Source organism: Sinocyclocheilus grahami, unplaced genomic scaffold (genome assembly GCF_001515645.1).
Source record: "Sinocyclocheilus grahami isolate Dianchi unplaced genomic scaffold, SAMN03320097.WGS_v1.1 scaffold573.1, whole genome shotgun sequence".
NCBI lineage: Eukaryota > Metazoa > Chordata > Actinopteri > Cypriniformes > Cyprinidae > Sinocyclocheilus > Sinocyclocheilus grahami.
This window is the reverse complement of record NW_015505752.1, coordinates 120673-140329: the sequence shown is the minus strand read 5'-3', so window position 1 is coordinate 140329 and position 19657 is coordinate 120673. Positions and strand designations below refer to the sequence as shown.

At 40.5% G+C, this 19657-nt stretch overlaps 2 protein-coding genes across 2 annotated transcripts; both read right to left on the bottom strand.

The window, feature by feature from the left end:
• Window positions 1–872: 872 nt before the first annotated feature.
• Window positions 873–3737, bottom strand: LOC107556559 (sex hormone-binding globulin-like). The gene is made up of 6 exons (XM_016239700.1): window positions 3657–3737; window positions 2608–2814; window positions 2340–2499; window positions 2125–2261; window positions 1404–1590; window positions 873–1180 (listed from the first exon to the last, which is right to left on the bottom strand). The coding sequence occupies exons 1-6, from the start codon at window positions 3735–3737 to the stop codon at window positions 1023–1025; spliced, it is 930 nt and encodes a 309-aa protein (XP_016095186.1). The 3' UTR covers window positions 873–1022.
• A 2453-nt stretch (window positions 3738–6190) lies between these two features.
• LOC107556580 (zinc finger and BTB domain-containing protein 38-like) lies at window positions 6191–18628 on the bottom strand. Its single transcript, XM_016239713.1, has 2 exons — window positions 18254–18628; window positions 6191–14956 (listed from the first exon to the last, which is right to left on the bottom strand). The coding sequence occupies exon 2, from the start codon at window positions 14568–14570 to the stop codon at window positions 9843–9845; it is 4728 nt and encodes a 1575-aa protein (XP_016095199.1). The 5' UTR covers window positions 14571–14956; window positions 18254–18628; the 3' UTR covers window positions 6191–9842.
• Between the last annotated feature and the right edge of the window lie 1029 nt (window positions 18629–19657).

The following is a 19657-nucleotide window of genomic DNA, read 5'->3' as shown; positions in this document are numbered from 1 at the left end:
ACCACAACAATTTCGCCATCGGAATGCACACACACACACACACACACACTTTTTTTTTTTTGATTGATTGATTGATTGATTGATTGATTGATTGATTGATTATACTAGGTGTATTTTGGATTCACTATATTTGTAATGTAGACAAACCAAAGTTGGGCTGAAAAAGAGTTAGGGTTGATTATCAGACTAACCCATAATGAATTAATATTAATTATGAATTGTGTGTTTGTTTTACATAACCTGCACATTTTTTGTTTTTACTTCATGGAATGATACATTAATGAAACAACAAATGTTTTATTGATCTTGATTTATTTTATTGACTAAAAGATTTTCATTGAAAAACATTCCCTTTTAGATGCATTTGTAAACAGAGTTCAAAGGAATTTACCTTTTACAATCATTAATGTACTGGAAAAATGTACCATTGCATTTCAAATGTATTTTATTGCTCACTATAACATAACAGCCCTTCAGTACATTTTTAGAGGTTTTTGGTCAACTGAACATTGAGCATTTTTAAATAGGCCTACCTATGACAGATATAAGATGTGTGGAACATGAAGGTAATCTTAGAGTTTAGCCTGCCAGGATGAATGCCTTGTATCTCTATTAAGTGAGTTCATTCATTGCTTCTGTAGGACAGCTGTGAGATGACACCGCTGTGTGTTTGTACAATGCCCGATCAAGATCAATGACCTGGCCTTGGACAAGGATTTTCTCCAGACACCCACGCAGGTCATGTGTACTTTTTGCCTTCTCGCTGTCGCCTGAAAAGACAAAAGACACAAAAAAAAGGGTTCAGTGAATTAACTAAATGAAATCCTCTGCTTCAATGTGAAGTAGAAGGATTTGTTTAATACCACTATAACATAACAGCCCTTCAGTACATTTTTAGAGGTTTTTGGTCAACTGAACATTGAGCATTTTTAAATAGGCCTACCTATGACAGATATAAGATGTGTGGAACATGAAGGTAATCTTAGAGTTTAGCCTGCCAGGATGAATGCCTTGTATCTCTATTAAGTGAGTTCATTCATTGCTTCTGTAGGACAGCTGTGAGATGACACCGCTGTGTGTTTGTACAATGCCCGATCAAGATCAATGACCTGGCCTTGGACAAGGATTTTCTCCAGACACCCACGCAGGTCATGTGTACTTTTTGCCTTCTCGCTGTCGCCTGAAAAGACAAAAGACAAAAAAAAAGGGTTCAGTGAATTAACTAAATGAAATCCTCTGCTTCAATGTGAAGTAGAAGGATTTGTTTAATACAAAAAAAAAATTGTCTACTTGACAGAAACAAGTGAAACATACAGAATTTAACACAGAATATAAAGGATATTGGCGAATGGAGGTGTACTTCAGCACGGAAATTCTTGCTTACTTCCACCTCGCAAATTTACCTGGCACTCCCCCAAAAGTCAGTAGCATCCCCTTTTTCCACATGGAGAAAAAGTCCAGACTTTCCTTTTCAAGCTCTGTTACGCTGTTTACCACAAGTGAATGTTTCAGTATGGTGAAAGTAAGTGTTTCAGGTTCACGGGGAAGGGCAACACTTTCCGATCCCTCTTTCAGGCCCAACTGCACCTCCTGTTACAGTGCAAATACATGGGTTACACTTTACAATAGGGTCCCATTAGTTAACATTAGTTGATGCATTAGCTCAAATTTACTTACGTTGAGCAAAGCATTTGTTACAGTATTTATTATTAATCTTTGTAAATTTTAGTTTATAAAAATACAACTGTTCATTGTTAGTTTATGTCACCTCAGGACTGTTAAATTATATTAACAGGTACTATTTTTTATTTTTAATAAAGTATTTGTAAATGTTTAAATTAACATTAACTTTGATTAATAAATTAAAGATGAATAAATGCTTTATTTTTCATTATTAGTTCATGTTAACTAATAAAATGTTATCAAATGGAACCTTGTTGTAAAGTGTAACCAATAAATGTTATGACAAGATTGCTTGTAATAGACCGGTGTACTTTTAAACAAAAGACCAGATGTTAATATAAATCAGTTTTCTTTGTAATAATCATTAGCGGCGTCATCATTTAAATGTCAATAGCATTTCATTAATGATACAAAGGATTTTTATTTTTACTCTGTACATACCTTGACATCTTTATTCTTATCAAACACTTCCAAAATATACTCAAATCCTGTGCTTTGGAGACTTAACGTTGTCCCAGTCCAGGATCCGAAGATCTCCACTGTAATACCGGCCTCTTCTGTCTTAAGTCCAGGAAGATCTGTCATGATATGTACATGGAAGGATAATGTCATCCAATCTGCAATGTGAGTTTAAACATGCATGATTTTTCACTCACCAGATGTATTAAACATAGCCACTCCAGTTCCTGGAAAATAGCTTCCTTTCTTGATCTCGGAGAAGCAGGGCCGGGGTTCCCATGTTGAGTCTGTATCCCAGGTAGTGCTGAGATTTAACCAATGCCCTCCTCTTATACAAGCATCTATTTCTGGCTCAAACTGAGAAATAAAATAAAGGAAAGGATATTTAATGTGGCCAGTCAATGCTATCAGTGATAATAATTATTAATTATTTTTCATATGAATGGAAAATACAAGTAAACGTACTGGATGGAAGAGCTTTTGTTTGTCCACCAGCATGCCACCAAGAGCAAGACGTATCTTTCCTGTTAGGTCATCTTCCACCAGTTTAGAATGGAGGCCGACTACAAGCTCTACCTTGTTGTTTACCTCTAGCACCACAAATTTGCCCTCATTGCGCAACTCCAGCTGTCCAAAACCAACAAAGAATGTTAAAAAACATCTCTTTTTTTTCTTTTTTTAGATATGTATATACTTCGTCATGCCTAGAGCTGATCCGTGCTGGTCGCTGAGGAAATCGTCTTTCACCGTGGACAAAGCGGAGTCCAGCCCGGTGTCGTCCCATGTGGTTGCCGAAAGCCCACCAGCCGTACCGTTCTCGTACAGTATGTGGAAAATAATGTGTTTTTTTAACCTTAAACCGCATAAACACATTTCATTACACCAAATACTCAAAATAATGTTCTTTTTAGCAACATCATATGACCCCTTTAAATATCTAACCAATGAAATTGGCTTGAAGAATTTTAGCTTTAATATTTCTATTACATAATATATTACCTTACATTTTATCCAAATTACCTTACAAATGTTGAATTTAATTTAAAGAAAAGTCTTTTTGCAGCTGGAGTTTCACAAGATGTTAAAAAGAGGGGGCAATACAGTCTTTTAAAAGGCAAAGCAAGTAAATCTTCTTTGGCATTATATGAACTCATTTCATACTTCGAAATTATGCTTATTCAAATAAATCATTTTTTTCCTAATATTACAAGAAGTCATTTTTAAGTGTAAAGTAGGTGAAGTGGATCAAGCAAGCAAGCCTCAGTACACAGAATCTTCATTCATATCTGTGCTGTCAACTTTAGCCTTTACCTTTTAATTTCTGTTGATTCAGTTGCATGGTAACAATTGCTTCTGCAGTTTTACGCTTGCATATTATATTTAACAAGCACTAGTTTCTCAACATAATTGCCTAGTAAAAAACAAAAGGCCTTTGTGAGTATCTATCTCTTATGACTTGTGAAACTCTAGTTAAAAAATACATTTTTCTTTTCATTTCGAGATCTCATACTCACCTGATCACCTGACACTCTCCTGCACAGCAGAATCAGGTACGGGCCTAATAGTAGTATGACCACTTCCTTTAGATAGTTCATTCTGTTTTAACTCCAGAGCTTAGAACATGAGTAGAAACAAGAGGGAATGGAATCAGAACATAAGCTAGATGACTTTGGTTTAGCCTACTGCCATCAGACTACCTCTCTCTCTTTCTCTGAGAAGTGAGTAAACTCCAGTCTAGCACACATCACAGCACCGGAAAATATTGATCTTGTTTGTTTGAGTCTTTTGTATGCTGATAACATGGTGATTCTTTTTTACCAGTGTACTATCACACTAGCATAATTGGCATTCAATTTTATGTTTGTGCTATGGTGTTTAATTCAAATACAAAACATGAAGTGGTGAAAGTTGGGAACAAACTGAAAAAAATGAATGACTGAATGGTTGTAGAGTACACTGTTAGAAAAAAAAGCCAAAATTGTACCTTTAGGGACACCATGTGTCCGTTTAGTACAACGAAAAACTAATATAGGCTAGCCTTTAGGGATGGATAAGATAAATATACATTTCTGACTTCTGTTACATTTCTGACTTTTGTCATCAGAATGGTTAGAACAATCAAAAGTTAAACACTATCATTTTATGGCATAAACTACCTTCTGTAAATGTATTGACTCTTGATTAAATGGATACTGTAATTTCTTAGATTAGTAAAAAGGATTTTGAGTGGCAAATGTGGAACATTCTTAAAGGCATAGCTTAATGCAATATGAGTTTTAGAGTAGTCCTTGTGGCTGCACTCTCTCTTTTATTGTAAAATTTAAATAAAAATCATAGGAAAAAATATAATTTCTATATAAGGTTTAACAAAATGTATATGCAAATTGTTCTGAATTTTCTTCAAAACAATTTTCTTCAGTTCTTCAAACTGGCAGCCAGTCCGGTTACATAACAAATGAACTTTGAAAGGTAACTGATGTTTGTTCGCCCATTCGTCCAATGTTTGAAACCTTGATGTATGACTAGGTCTTTTTTTGTTTTGTACTTGGAATGCTGAAATAGAAGTACCAGTGTTGTTTGGTATATTTCAGACTATAGCTAACAATTGCTATGAACAGTGGTCAAATTAGTTTCTGAAAAGTTCCACCATTTCTTTAATTATTTGATAGGTGCACATCATTGTTTATGTGACCCTTGGTTGACTTTTCAAATTCCATGGCCAGTGCCAAAGAGCTGGAAAACCTGGCCATACATCCAACAATCTGTAAATGATCCCAGTGTCAGAAATAATGTACTAAAATTATACCTTTAGCTTGTCAGTGGGGCAGTGCTTACTCATAAATGGCACATATTAGTAGCTCAAGGGTACTAATGTGCACCCTTACTAATAACATACTAATATCCACTATCAGAGAGGTAGATAAGATATGAAAGTGTACCTTGAGGATACTGCTCCAGTGACAAGCTGTTGCACCTCAAAGGGTAGAATTTTTTCTGACAGTCAGTGTAAAAAATCTAGTTATTTTGCTTTAAACATTTAAACACATTCTGTTTTGAATGTTGTCAAAACTGTGCCAACACTGCATATTAATGATGAATTCAAAGATATTTTGCACGTCATCAGGTTAATACTTTATTTGTATGGTTGTAGCGTGGACAGAGGGAGTAAAGAGAACAGGAGCAAAGAAATTAACTGTTGATTGTAGACTTGAATCGGCAATGTGTGCCAACAAACCTTTGTATTAAATGGTCACAAAGTCAACAAGACACAAATAAAGTTTTAAACATTTCACTTCTTTGAAACTGCCCAAATATAATGTGGACCTCTAAAACAATGGCACAATATAACATTGTCACAAAATACCAGACAATTTAGTCACATGCCTACAACTATGACCAAGTGCAGAACATATGCAGCTGGTAGATTTTAGTCACTTTGATTGACAATTGAAACCTCCAAAGGGTCCTTGTTCTGGGTGGACCAAAATTATGCTAATTTTATTGTAGTTCATGTATTGTTCAAAACCAAACGTACTGGAAAGATCTGGGATTATTTCACCACATATATCCCCAAAAAGCTTAATTTCTAAAATATTTTTAAGTCTTTTTTTTTTTTTTTAAGTCTGTGCAAATATTCAGTAGTCTTTCCAGATGCTGACTGATAAATAGCCTATATTTGTTTCCCAAAGTAGGACTAGTAATAGTAGTAGTAGCCCACACAGTCACAAGTGACCTCTTTGAAGCATACTATCCACTTAACTTCATTGAATGTCTGCTGATGGATGAAACAGAAAACATGAGAACGTAACTCATTATGTTGTTCAACATACTAATATCCACTATCAGAGAGGTAGATAAGATATGAAAGTGTACCTTGAGGATACTGCTCCAGTGACAAGCTGTTGCACCTCAAAGGGTAGAATTTTTTCTGACAGTCAGTGTAAAAAATCTAGTTATTTTGCTTTAAACATTTAAACACATTCTGTTTTGAATGTTGTCAAAACTGTGCCAACACTGCATATTAATGATGAATTCAAAGATATTTTGCACGTCATCAGGTTAATACTTTATTTGTATGGTTGTAGCGTGGACAGAGGGAGTAAAGAGAACAGGAGCAAAGAAATTAACTGTTGATTGTACACTTGAATCGGCAATGTGTGCCAACAAACCTTTGTATTAAATGGTCACAAAGTCAACAAGACACAAATAAAGTTTTAAACATTTCACTTCTTTGAAACTGCCCAAATATAATGTGGACCTCTAAAACAATGGCACAATATAACATTGTCACAAAATACCAGACAATTTAGTCACATGCCTACAACTATGACCAAGTGCAGAACATATGCAGCTGGTAGATTTTAGTCACTTTGATTGACAATTGAAACCTCCAAAGGGTCCTTGTTCTGGGTGGACCAAAATGATGCTAATTTTATTGTAGTTCATGTATTGTTCAAAACCAAACGTACTGGAAAGATCTGGGATTATTTCACCACATATATCCCCAAAAAGCTTAATTTCTAAAATATTTTTAAGTCTTTTTTTTTTTTTTTAAGTCTGTGCAAATATTCAGTAGTCTTTCCAGATGCTGACTGATAAATAGCCTATATTTGTTTCCCAAAGTAGGACTAGTAATAGTAGTAGTAGCCCACACAGTCACAAGTGACCTCTTTGAAGCATACTATCCACTTAACTTCATTGAATGTCTGCTGATGGATGAAACAGAAAACATGAGAACGTAACTCATTATGTTGTTCCTCAAAGCAGTACTTAAATAAAATGTTTTATAGAAAATGGTATGACATTTTTTTCTTTGTAAGGTGCGTTCAGATTATGTGCATATTCTTATTAGCTTATTTAAATAAAAAATGCAAAGGCATCTTGTATGTAAACATCAGAATTTTAGATTTAGTCATTTTAAACCAGTTACTGATTCAGAATTCAGCAATTGATATTTGGGCCAATATTTAAACCCAGTCAGGCTTAAATAGTCAATGGAAACAGAAAAAAAAATTACAACGCCAATGTTATTAGTTCTCTGAAAATAATTGTCAGTTTTTTTATGTGAACCTCTCAGCAACATATGATTGTTACTTTTTTTTTTTTTTACATTTGTTTACACAAATTTAACATTTACTTTTTTACCAATCACTGGTACAAGTGGTTGACGCAATTCAATCATTTATACATTTCTAGAATTCATGTAAAAATGTTGTCATGGTGGAGGAAATAGAGCAAAAATAAGAGGTCCAAAATCAAACACAAGTTTGTTGGTAGCTATCTAGGGAGATAGACCTTGTTTTGGTTTCCTTTTCCTTTACCACCACACACCCTTTCTCTCTCACACATGCACACTTTTACAATGCAAACAAAAGGCTTGTACTCATACCCGAGTGAAGCTACATGATCCACAACCGTTCATTGCGTTGTGTTTTACCCTCAGGAAATGAACAGTGCTGCGGCTACATTGCACAGTTTCACACTTACTTCAAAGGGAGAAGGTAAAATATGGAGAATAGACAGGGAGAGGGTGTTGGAATGAAAAAGAGTTGGAGATGTATGGATGGTATTTGAAAAGCTTTCTTAATGCTTGGGAAACAGAAATAAGGCAACATAGGAGTTTCTCTTTTTGGTTTTAGATTTGAAATTTTGATACTGAAGGGTTAAGAAAAGAAGGACCAAAAAGATTTGTGAGGACATGCCTCAAGAGAAAAAAAGCAGGTGAAAATGAAGAACCACGTATGGAGGAAAATTTAGTTTTGTGACAACACCTGAAGATACTGAAGAAGCAATTGTTGCTCATGCGTTGTGGTTATATTGAATCCAACTTCCTTGGCATGTCCCTAAGACTACTGTATATATATATTTATATATGAATACCTCATAGCGGTTCAATATTACTTGTTATTTTTCAAGTCAGCGTACAGAAATTATCTACCATATTGTCTTTATTTTTAACCTCATGACTAAATTACATTCATATTCTTGTGTACTTGAATGAGCTTCAAGTACAAGCCTTTTCTCACTACCAAAAAGGGAAAATTATGTAAATCAAACAATTAATATAGTGAAAACAAAAGAAAGTACAAGGGAGAGCTTAAGCTACTCCAGTGCTATAAGTCCCATAGTGCAGGTCCTGCAGGGGCATCAGGACTGACTGACGTCCTCTCCCTCTCTTTTCTCTGCTGCGGAGAGAGAATCTGCTAACCAAAAAAATGGTGGCTCGCTTGTAGTAGATTATGTTTTCCTAAAACTAACATTCACCAACTACTGCCTCTTACAAGCGTTCTTTATAAAGGAAGCTCCATTTATGTTGTAACGCACTGCCCAGCTGCGCTTTTCTCCACTTTTCTCCCATTTTTGCTCACGCTCTCACTCTGTATCATTGTCTGTGTGTCTCATTTGGTTTCTCCCTCTCTGTTGAGTCTCAAATTCAGTCAAGTGAATGGAGTGTCTTTGGTGGACACCAGGGGGCAGTGGGGAGGAGAAGGCCACAGACATGAAGTCGACTGGAACGTATGTTGTTGGAAGAGATAAAACAGAGTTGGCAGGAGTACTGGAAGTACACAGACTTATTTCATAAATGATCAAGGATTAATACCAACATCCTACAAACCAAACTATGCGAAACACAATCTGCCTATAGACATAACACGATCAAATGTAGAGTGGATTCTATATCACCATACATTTGATCTTGTCATGATGATCCTGGTTCACGTAGTAATATGTTTAATCCATATGACATGTAGCTATACCATCAAGTTGCTATGCTATGACTTACGAAAGAAGAACTTCATCTATGATTTCTATTTACTGACCTATTAAGATTATAACAGTTTTCCAGGAATGATGCTTTTATGTGAACTTCCATGAAACTGACCAAGGCTGATGCAGCACAAATTATTTTAAGTGTGCATGCCTACACCCCCAACACACCCCACAAATACACTTACACAAACCTGCAGGCACACATAAAGCCGAAATACTGAAAAACACATGACTGGAGTACCGATGTTGTAAGATATGACACTATGAGCTACCCCAAAGTCTCCATGCATTACCTCTATACAAAATCGCACACTATACACACTCATGCATGCACACACACACACCCACCCACACACACACAAACAAAACTGCTGCTGCATCTTCCCTGTGTGTTGAGTATGTTGAGCATCTTCAGGTATAGCATTTTGCTTTCAATAATAAGCCACCCTTGTATTACTATAAGCAGTGTAATTAACACAACTATTATTATCATTATTGTTGTTATACTGTCCCTATTATGGGAAGCAGACAGAATTCATTTAGCAAAACACATATCCTGTTAGCTGTTATTGTTCATGTGTTATCCCTAATATCATATTGATTTTGAGAGGACGGATATCCAAGCTCTAACAAAACTACAGAAGAGGCAAATTAGTGGTGTGTTGGAGGTGCATCTTGGCAGTGCCTGAAGGGGGCGTTATATCTATTGTTCTTCACCCCCTTATATCCTTTCCTCTTGTCATCAAGACACCTCTCCATCTTTCCACCACGTTTGATTCCTATGTATGCCTATGCATTTACTGCTTTACAAAAGAGAAGTAAGAGCTGTGCAAGAGTGCTCAGTTAACAAACAGAAAAACACAATTTCCACCCATAATGGCCTCCTCTGCTCTTTTACAGATATTCCCTTGCTGCCATTGTGTACTCACTTATGGGTTGTCCTGCTTTGTGCTACTGCTGCCGCCACTGTTGTATAGACTGGGATTCACCACTAAAGGATGGGGCACTGTGCCTGTTAAAGGGGCAGCAGCAGCGGCATAATTGAAAAAAGGCAAGAAGGGTAAGGGCTCTTTGTCCCCTGATGCCATCATATTTAGAGCCATTGGAAGGGCAGCAAGGTTATAGGGGTATGGCAGTAGCTGTGGGCCATACAGTAGATGATAGGGGTCAGGGTAAAAGGGCAGTTTAGTGGAGTCAGAGTGTGGTACCATCTTCCCAAGTGGCGGAAAAGGTAAAGGTCCAGCAGGGTAAGACATCAGGATTTGCTCCTCCTGTTTCTTACCAGAGCAGTACCCTCCAGGTATGACCAAGGGAAGAGTAAGCTCCTGGACAGGGTAGCCCAAACCTCTGTGGTGTTCTGTAGGAGTGATAGAGATGTTGTCCTTTGATTCAGGCTCTGCTCTGGGCACTTGAGGATGTAGCAGATTGTGGGATGAAGGAGTATCGCTCATCCCAGCAGAATTTGCTGGAAACATAAGACCCTGTTTTTCTGTGTTGTGCCTTCCTCTGTGTGATTGGCTTTGCTCCACCTGTGGCCGCAACTGTAGGTCCAATGGTCCTGGAGAGTGACATGGTGACTTTGAATACCTTTGAGAAGATCCTTTTGGAGTGGTTTGAATGACAGAGCATGTAGGAGATGGTATAGGACTGAGTGGTTCCTCTTTGGGTACTAGCAACGACACCTCCTCATTACAAAACTGTTCCTTTGAGATGTTAGATGGATGTTTAATCTGTTGAACAAGCTCCTTATTTTTTGCCAATATTGTTGGCATGGATAAGTCTTGGGCTTGGCTGCTGGATTGAGGAAAGAGTCTTAAATCCTGAGCATCTTGTAAATCACTGAAATCTTCATTTGGAATATTGTCACTTTCTCTAAACACATAACCTCTGCCTGCTTTTAGTGATATGAGTCCAGATGGAGTTGTTTCTCTTCTAATCTGAGGCTCTGTCAGCATTTGAGAAAATTGGATTTGCCTATCGCTTGGCGTTGGGCTTCTTTTCTGCTGATCTAGTTTGTCTAAATTCCGTTTCTCTAGTGTCCTGTAGTCTAGGCACTCTGCACCATTCATTACTAGTACACTAGGGAGGTTAGGAGAGATGACGTTAAACCTTTCTAAAGTGGGTCTATGCATAACTTGGGAAAACTGTGCACACAGTGGACTGTGGACTTTGTCATTGGTTGCCACTTTGGGGTTTTCACAATTTCTGACTCTTTGGTGTTCTTCCATCTTTTCACCCAGTTGGTTGTCAGTGATTTTACAGTCTGGTTTGGAGTAATATATGACAGACACAGGCTGTACTTGCTCACAATTGGTGTCTAAACCTTTGCTTGGTGTAGTCTCCACTGCAGAAGGTGCGCAACTATCTGGCATATCTTGCTTTTCCTGTGTGTCTTCAACCTTGGTTGAACTGCCTAACTCATGTCGCTTGAGGTGGCAGTTAAGTGCAGCAGAGGTTTTGCAGACCTTGTCACATTGTGAGCATGTATATCTGATCAAAGGCCTCCTTCCCAAGTGAACTGGGCTGCCTTTCTCTATGGAACGTCCATCCACTCCATTATCATCTGCTTTCATTTCTACCTCATTTCTTGATGACTGGGAGGTGAAGAAAGTAGGAGCAGACAGGGGCTTGTTTTTGGGATGCTGAGTTCTCTGATGTTCCTCTAGTTTGGACTGTGAGGGGAATGGAGCTCTGCAAAGCATGCACACAAACTCAAATAGATGTGTCAACTCATGTTTGTCTCGTTTCCTTGGGCTGGAGAACCAACGCCCACATGTTCCGCACTCAGAAGCCTGATCTTCTGACCATCGTTGTTTGATGATAGAGGACGCTGTGTTTTGAGGATTATTTGGAGCCTGTGGGACAGATGAAGAGAGAGAAAGATCAGGCTTTCCATGAGTTCCCTTTTCTTTTTCTTTCTGTTCTGTTCTTGAAAAGACAGGACAAGAGTGTGACATTCTTTCTTTGACAGTTTTCTGTGATTCACAAACTTCTCTCCGCTCTTTCTTTACTTTCTGTCTCCTCTCCTCTCCCTCATCTGCATCTTTAACCTCAATTTCTTTATTCAGATTTTTCATGAGTTTTTCAACTCTCCTCATAGGCCTCAGGGATCGTTTGTAGTGCAATTTGCGCTTCCAAGCTTTAGCCCCTTGCATATGAAGGGCCTTTCGCTTGGGTTTGTAAGAATAGTAAGGCCTCCATAGGTTGTCCTCCACATCATGGTCATTTCTGTCCTCCCTGACCTCCTGCCGGAAGAAGTATTTCCTCACCTTGCCTTTTAGTTTAGGGGTTTTCCATTTGGACTCCACCTCCTTTCTTTCCTGACTGGAGTTACGGTGTTTACGTTGGTGATGATTGGTGTGCCGCTGCTCTCTGTGGTCCTTCTGTGAAAGGTTACTCTTTTTGGGTTTGCTGCGTGTAGGGCTTTTGTCCCTCCTTAGATCTGTTTCAGAGATGCTCCGTTTGACAATGGCCTCCTCCCCTATGCGCACAGTAATCTGACAAAGTGGACCGCTGCCTTTGACTGCTGATCCCACCGCTAAAGGTATTGTCTTACTTGACTCTGTTTTATTGTGAACTTTTCGTCCCTTGTGATGTTTCTCTGTTGGCTGTCTCATTTTCGAGGCCTCTGGGTCTACACTGACAGCATCCCACTCCCTGTATGCCTCTTTGTGCTCTCTCTGGCAATTTTTTTTTATCTGTTTTTGACCTGTTTTTGTCATTAGATGATTTTCTGGACTTCTTTTTCTCTCCTCAGAGTCCATCTTGTTTCTGTGAACAATGACAGAGGAAGAAACTGCAGCACTGTGCATGATGACCGAGGGTTTGCTGTGTGCAAATGCAATGACTGAAGAGACAGCTCCTTCTGGGCACTTTGGAGTTTTGCTTTTGCCACTGTTACTACCTGACTGCCATAAATCTGAGCCCTCTGTCTCTCTTGCTTCTACTGCCTTGTCTTTTTGAGGAGAAGCTAGTTTTTTACCCTGCTTAACACCCACCCTGATAGGTAATCCCTCTGGCTCAGTCTTGATGTCTGGGGTTTGAAGATCTTTCAGAAAAGACTCCAATTTCTTAGTGTCCAGAGGTTGTGGGAGGCTGCTGTCTATAGATAAAGGCAGGGTCACGGATGAATCAGAAGTGAGTAGTCCATCAGCCATAGGCTGACTGTATGTTTTGTAAGGTCGCTTTAGAGATCGCATGGGCAGCAGGCGGTACAGTTTAAGGGCATTGATCTTCTGCTTGTAGCCACCGTTGGCTGTTTTTTCACTTGAGATCAAGCCAGGATTGATACCGTGGAATGCCTTTTGGTGTGTTTTAAGGTTGTAGTAAGTAGGAAATGCCTCCCAGCAAAAGATGCACTGGTAGCGCCTTTCACCTGTGTGCCACACCTCATGTTTGGTGCGGTACTCAGCCAGAGCAAAAACCTTATCACAGTAGTGACAGGGGTACTTCCGGCGCCATGAATGCACATTGGAGTGTCGCTTCAGGCTGGACAAAGTCATGTAAGAGCGTTCACACACAGAGCAAAAGTAAATGATATGTCCATCCACCACTTTTACAAAGTGATCCTCTTCCTCCAGGGCATCACTGCAAGTCAGTGTTCCAGCATGATGAGCGTGAAGGTCTCGCACTTTCTTTATGGGTCGGCCAGGCCTTGTTTCTTGTCCAAGCTGTTCTGGCTCTGCAGCCTCATCTGCTCTCTCCCCCTCCACTTCACCCTCCTCCAGGGGCTCTTCTTTGGGTGGCACTGGAAAAGCTGGCAGCCCTTGCCTGCAGGTGGCCTCATGGGATTGCAGTCTTTTATTATGGATGAAGGCTTTGCCACAGTTGCGGCAGCTGAGTACTCGTCCCCCCCGATGGAGACGCATGTGGACAGTGAGGGACGAGGCAGTGCTGAACAGACGGTGGCACACCCCACACAGTAGTTCTGGCTTCGGCACTGTCCTAAAGGAGTTATGGAAAGATGGCGTGGGGATAGTCAAGGGGGAGGAAGTTAGAGAGACAGACGAGGGTGAAGGAGGAGGAGGAGGGGTAGATGAGGACGAGTGAGGGGTGATACTCGGGAGAGGAAGGCTCAGTTCAACATGGAGGCTGTTTGCCTTGCGTTTTTTGCCTTTTGAACTCGCTGGATCCTTCACACCTTGGTCCTGGTAGGCTCTTGCGCTGAGGTTGAAAAGGATGTGTGCTGTTTCTGTTGTTGAATGTTCTTTGTATCCATTATTGAGACTAACCCCAGCTGTCTCTTTTGAATAGTCAATTTTGTTAGAGTGTTGTAAGGGAGATGTTGGGTATCTGGAACCACTCCCATCAACAGAAAAGGACAGGGATGACTTGCAGTTCTTACTGACTGGAGCAGTTAGATCAACAGGGAAGGAAGAGGGAGCGCATGGCAGGCGGTCAGTTTTTGATGACGTTTTCGATAATTGTTTGTCTCTAAATGCTTCGCCCATCCATGCTGTGCCATCTGAGCCATCTCTGCCATGGACATCAGTGAAGGAAGCGGGATGGGATGAGGAGCAGTGCTTCTGTGCAGAAAAGCTAGGCAGTCCAGCACTGAGGGGAAAACTGAGCGATATCCTCGTAGTTTTGGCACTGTCCGCCTCCTCCGTGCCCTCACCCTTCCTGTCTCCTCTCATGTGTTTATTTCTGTGTTTCATTGGATCCTTTTACAAGTCCTCTGAGATGCTCTCCAAGGCTATAGTTGGCCTAAAACAGAGCAGTAGACATTCAAAGGATCTGTAGTCCAGCAAGGTCCAGGAAAATGCTTTAAAGAGTGTCTGTTCTAGCTATGTTTTCAGTGCAGAAGTTGACAGTTGAAGGATGGTGAAAAACAGAAGCGTCAGATCTAGAAGACGGCAGTTCCTGGCGGTTAAGCCCAGAGACAACAACTCCTAGATGTAGGTAACATTGTGCATCTTTGATTATCTTTGTATAAAACAAGATGAGGATTGCCATGCATTGCACATTCAGCTCCAAGAATGCAGTGCAGGTGTGGAGAGGGTCCCAGCTATCCTCTCCCGACACCATGATCCCGCTCTTAATCCTGCAAAAAATAAATAAATAAATAATAAAAAAAATAGTTCAAATATTCTGTTTAATTACAGGAAACATTGTAGATTTTAGACAACCACAAAGCAGAGAATGTAGTAGTATTATACTGACAAGAAAAGCACATGACAAAAAGTGTGCATTGTGTGGTGGCAAATTAACATGCTAGAATTTAAAACAGACTTACTGCCTATAAAATACAAGCTAGCACAAAATAAGCAATCCATTATGATTATTATACACAGGCAACTTAGTCAGACAAGGTTGGTTGCAGTCATCTTAGTTTCTAAATTTGGCATGGCAAAATCTTAAAATGTGGAAAGAATCTCAGCAATCAACCCCACTGAGTCACAGCATTCCCTTCACCTAATTGAACACTGCTAAAATTTAATTAAGATTTCCCCAACAGAGTGTTATTTATAGTCAAAGTGCTCCAAATATGCCTAGACTGAAAATGTACCAAAATATAGATGGCCTTTTGAACCGAAGCATCGTGTGTTCCTGATCTTTATTTTATATATATATATATATATATATATATATAAAATTTAAAGCAAAAGACCATGTGATGAGTACTGTCATGGAGTTTTTCTTTAGCAGTCTGAGAATGAATAGTCCACAGTGTTGTTGTGTTCAAACCCTCTTTAGTTGCTTATTTAATGACCATCTTGTTTGCGTAACCTTTTTTACCAAAATCAACCATAGATTTTGGTGAGCGTTCTTAGTTATCACTAATGATGCGACACCAGAGAAAATCCCCAGTCATGGTTTTCTGCCTGCGTTTTAGCCAGGCAGGCAGGCAGGCAGGCAGGCCTCTGTAAAATTCCACAAGCAGCCCTGAACGCACTGAAACTAGGTCAGCACTGTTATTGCAGAGAGAGAAAGAGAGGAGGAGGGAGAGCAATGGAGAGAGAGAGAGAGAGACAGAGAGAGGTAGGGAAGAAAGCAAGATCCAGGCCTGGAGACAGGAACAGCCACAAACACACACTTAAACATGCACAGAAACACACACACACAGGCAGTCAACAAGCTGCACACGCACATAAACTCTCCTCTCAACACGCAAACACATTTGCAGGCGTGCAGGCACATATGAACCGGTCGGTCTGTAAACAAGTGGCTTCACAGCTAACGTTACCCATCATACCACAAATGCAGCTGCTGAGAGTGTGCAAAGGATGTATACCGGAAGACCAGTATAATAATAGATGTTACGTAAGAGTACAATTAGACAGGAAGAGTTGAATATTATTCAAACCTGTCCAACACTTGTTGTGGCTGTGGCTGCTATGGCATGAAACAAGGCCTAAGAATGATACAGTTTTACATGGCGCTCACATAGGGAATGGACAAACACATCTGCCACCCCCTCATTTTCTCTGTACGTCTGTCCCTATTTATCTCTCCCTCTCACCCTCCTTTTCTCTTCACATATGACGCACACACTGCCTCTCAACAAACAGTCCCTGGCGCAAGAGGCTGGCCAAGCGTGACAGGGCCTTTTCCTCCCGTCTCTGACTGCCCCGCTACTTAAACATGCAATTGACTGAAAGAGTTAGAGCTGAAGTATTAAGGTGTTGCATCTTGCACAATAAAATATTATGTCGAGTCTATTTAAATAAAGGTTAACAAGTTGACTTTCTCCCAAATGTAGGTAATTGAAAACGAGTGTCAGAACCATGTCATCAGCTGGAACATGAAGTGCATGCTAGTCATGCAGGTAAAGATTTTTAATTTAAGCACATGAGATGACTTGTTTTATAATGCGGTCACCGGAGGTTTAGAAACTGAGAAGAGTCTCGGAAGAAGATGGGTAATGGGCTAAAGGTCTCGCAATTAGCTGTGCCACTGAAAGAGACCATGGACTGAATGGCAGTGGAAAAGGGTAATGAGTGAAGGCCGCCTGTTTCCGTGTGGCCGTGACGGGGCCCACCAGGGTGAGGCGGACTGTGAAAAGGGGGCTGTCGCAAGATACTGAACTCTGCACAACCCCCTGCCAAAAACATGGTGGAGCCAGCCAGAGGAGAGATGAGGGGTAGGGAAAAGAGCAAAAAGGAGGAGTGGGCTGTTTTGGAGAAACAAGAAGGAAGCAGTTGGGAGATGGATACGGATGGTTCGAGGTTATGTCCACGGTAAGATTTCCTCGCTCCTTGCTTTCCCCTCTGAGCAATTTATGGTATCTTGGTGATTTGGCATGACGGGCCATGCTCTAGCAAGTCTGCCCGTGTTACATGCTGTGTTTGACATGGTCCACTGCGTTTAAACTCATCAAGTGATTCCCATAAATCTGTTGCTGTAATATGATCAAGGACAATATTCTAAGTAGAGCAAAACTGGAAGAAAATTCCCTTCACAGACAGAGTGAAAAACCCTGCTAGTGAACTGGCTGAAGCTACTTCCTTTAGATCATGCCTGAACCTGCTTCTATAATGCTTAAGTTTGGATAGGAAGGCGAGCAGCACTGCCATGTTTCCATTCTAATTTGATGACTCTGTCGCTACAATATGCCAGAAACTTTAATGCTAACATGTGCCAGAGTTTGAATAGCAAATATCCCATGCTAGCTGACATGAACCCTTAAGCAGCGACAGGAAATTCAATTTGATCTTGGTGTATATGCAACTCACTTCAACAAGACCATACAACTTGGCTGATTGGCTTCTAACGACCTCTGACCCTATGGCCTTGCAGGGGATGTTAATAGTGTACTTCCAACTATGCAGTACAGGAAAAGACAGCGCAAATCTAAACTCTTTTTAAAAAAAAAAAGTGCATGTGCATGTAATATAATCTAATAACATCCACCTTACATAAACACGGGTAGATGCTGTTTTTAGGAAAATGACTGGCTCCATATTCCAAGATGCCGCTTGATCGTTAATTCTAAAAACGTGTCCTTCGCTACTGAGATCATTTCATCAGATATGAACTTGCCACAAGATAAAGTATCCAAATCCAGCAGAACAGAAATTATGATAAGAGAACGCAAAAAAGTATGAAGCTTTATTCTGATTTTACTTTAATAATTGATCGACTCACCAGCCCTGAAAAAGAACTGCGTGGTTCGGCCACAACAGCCGAGGATAAGGGAGACAGGCCTTGATTAGCGCACACACAAACCCACAAGCACACTCATTTCTGGTGTCTACACAGAACCAAAACAACATCGATATGATATGAGAGTGGCATAGAAATGCAGGAAGAGGTGAAGACAGAGAGATAGATCAGAGGAAAAAGTCTCTCCTTCTCACTCCCATTCTCCGCTAGGCAAGCACACAACAAGACAACGTACCTCGAAAAACCTTCTGCTGCATCTCGGCTGCGATGTGTTCTCTCTCTCACTCTCTCACTCTCTCACTCTCCCTCCCTTGGTCTGTGTGTCCTGGTCTGTGTGTTCCCGTGTGCGTGTATGAGTGAGAGAGAGAGAGAGAGAGAGAGAGAGAACACAGGGAAAGACGAGCGCGTGCACACAGGCAGCGCTATGTAGAGGGCAGAAACGACTCTCCCGCACTCTGACTCTCCCCCTCCTTCTGCCGCTCTATCTCTCCTTCCCTCACCCGTTCACTCGCTCTCTCACACTTCAGTTTGCCACTGACACATGATTCTGGGCTGTTTTTGCTTTTTTTTTCCTCCCCCAGCCTCGTACCCCTTACTCACTCACACCCACCCCCCAGCCTCATTTTAATTCCAATTCTCTTTTTATTCTAAATTGTTTTGTTCATTAGACACACACTTTCACCATGCACACTCTCTACTCTACATACACCGAGCCTGATGATAGCAAGGAAGGGAGGGAGAGCGGGAGCGAGGGAGAGAATGAGCGAGTGAGAGGACGCCATTTAAGCAGTTTGTTACGAGCACTGCCAGTCCCCAAAATGGCTGAAAACAAACAGGAGCCATGCCAACAGAAAAAAGCTTGGCCATAGAGACATGAAGGGAAAGAGATAAAGAGTAGGAGCGGGGAGAAAGAGAGAGACGCCAGACAATACTTGGGTAAAACTCTTTAAAGAAGTGAGGTAGCCAAAAGAGAGATCAAAGAGAAGGGCATGGACATGCACTTTGGTTTCCATTTTATCCTCTCTCTACTTCCCTGACTAAAGAGGATGACGTTTATGGCAAGAAGCGATGAAACAGAGGAGTAAACATTGAAGTTTTTGGCTGAGACGGCCTTCTATGACAGATTTGGCCTTCTCGCTATTACGTGGAGCAAAAACCTCTGCATACTTTTCGTCCTGCCTTCGTTTGCTGAATTAATCCGTCTGGCATTTGCAGGAACGATCGATCCAATTTACTGTCAATCCCTAATCTATCTATAGCTACTGAAAAGTTCAGGAACCACCTGTTTTAAAACAGCATTGTGTGTGGAAAACTATTTAAAACGGTTTGTCTTGACATTCCGAAATAATTTTCCAGCCCAAACGGACCTGCGGAGAGAGCAGGGCAACAGGATGAGGAAAATGAGGGTTCATACTGAATTTTTTTCACTCTCGCTTCACTCTTCCTCTTCTGTCCACTTTTTTCATGCCCAAATTTCTGCTGAACAGCTCATTATACCCCCATCCTATGTTCCTTTCCCTTGTGCCTCTCGGTCCTTCTCTCTATTTTTCCTTTCTCTTTCGCACTCCTTCTTTTTCTTTTCTATTGTATGCCAGCCAACTTGTCTCCATGGGAACTTGGTTTGGAAGGGGTGTTGTTC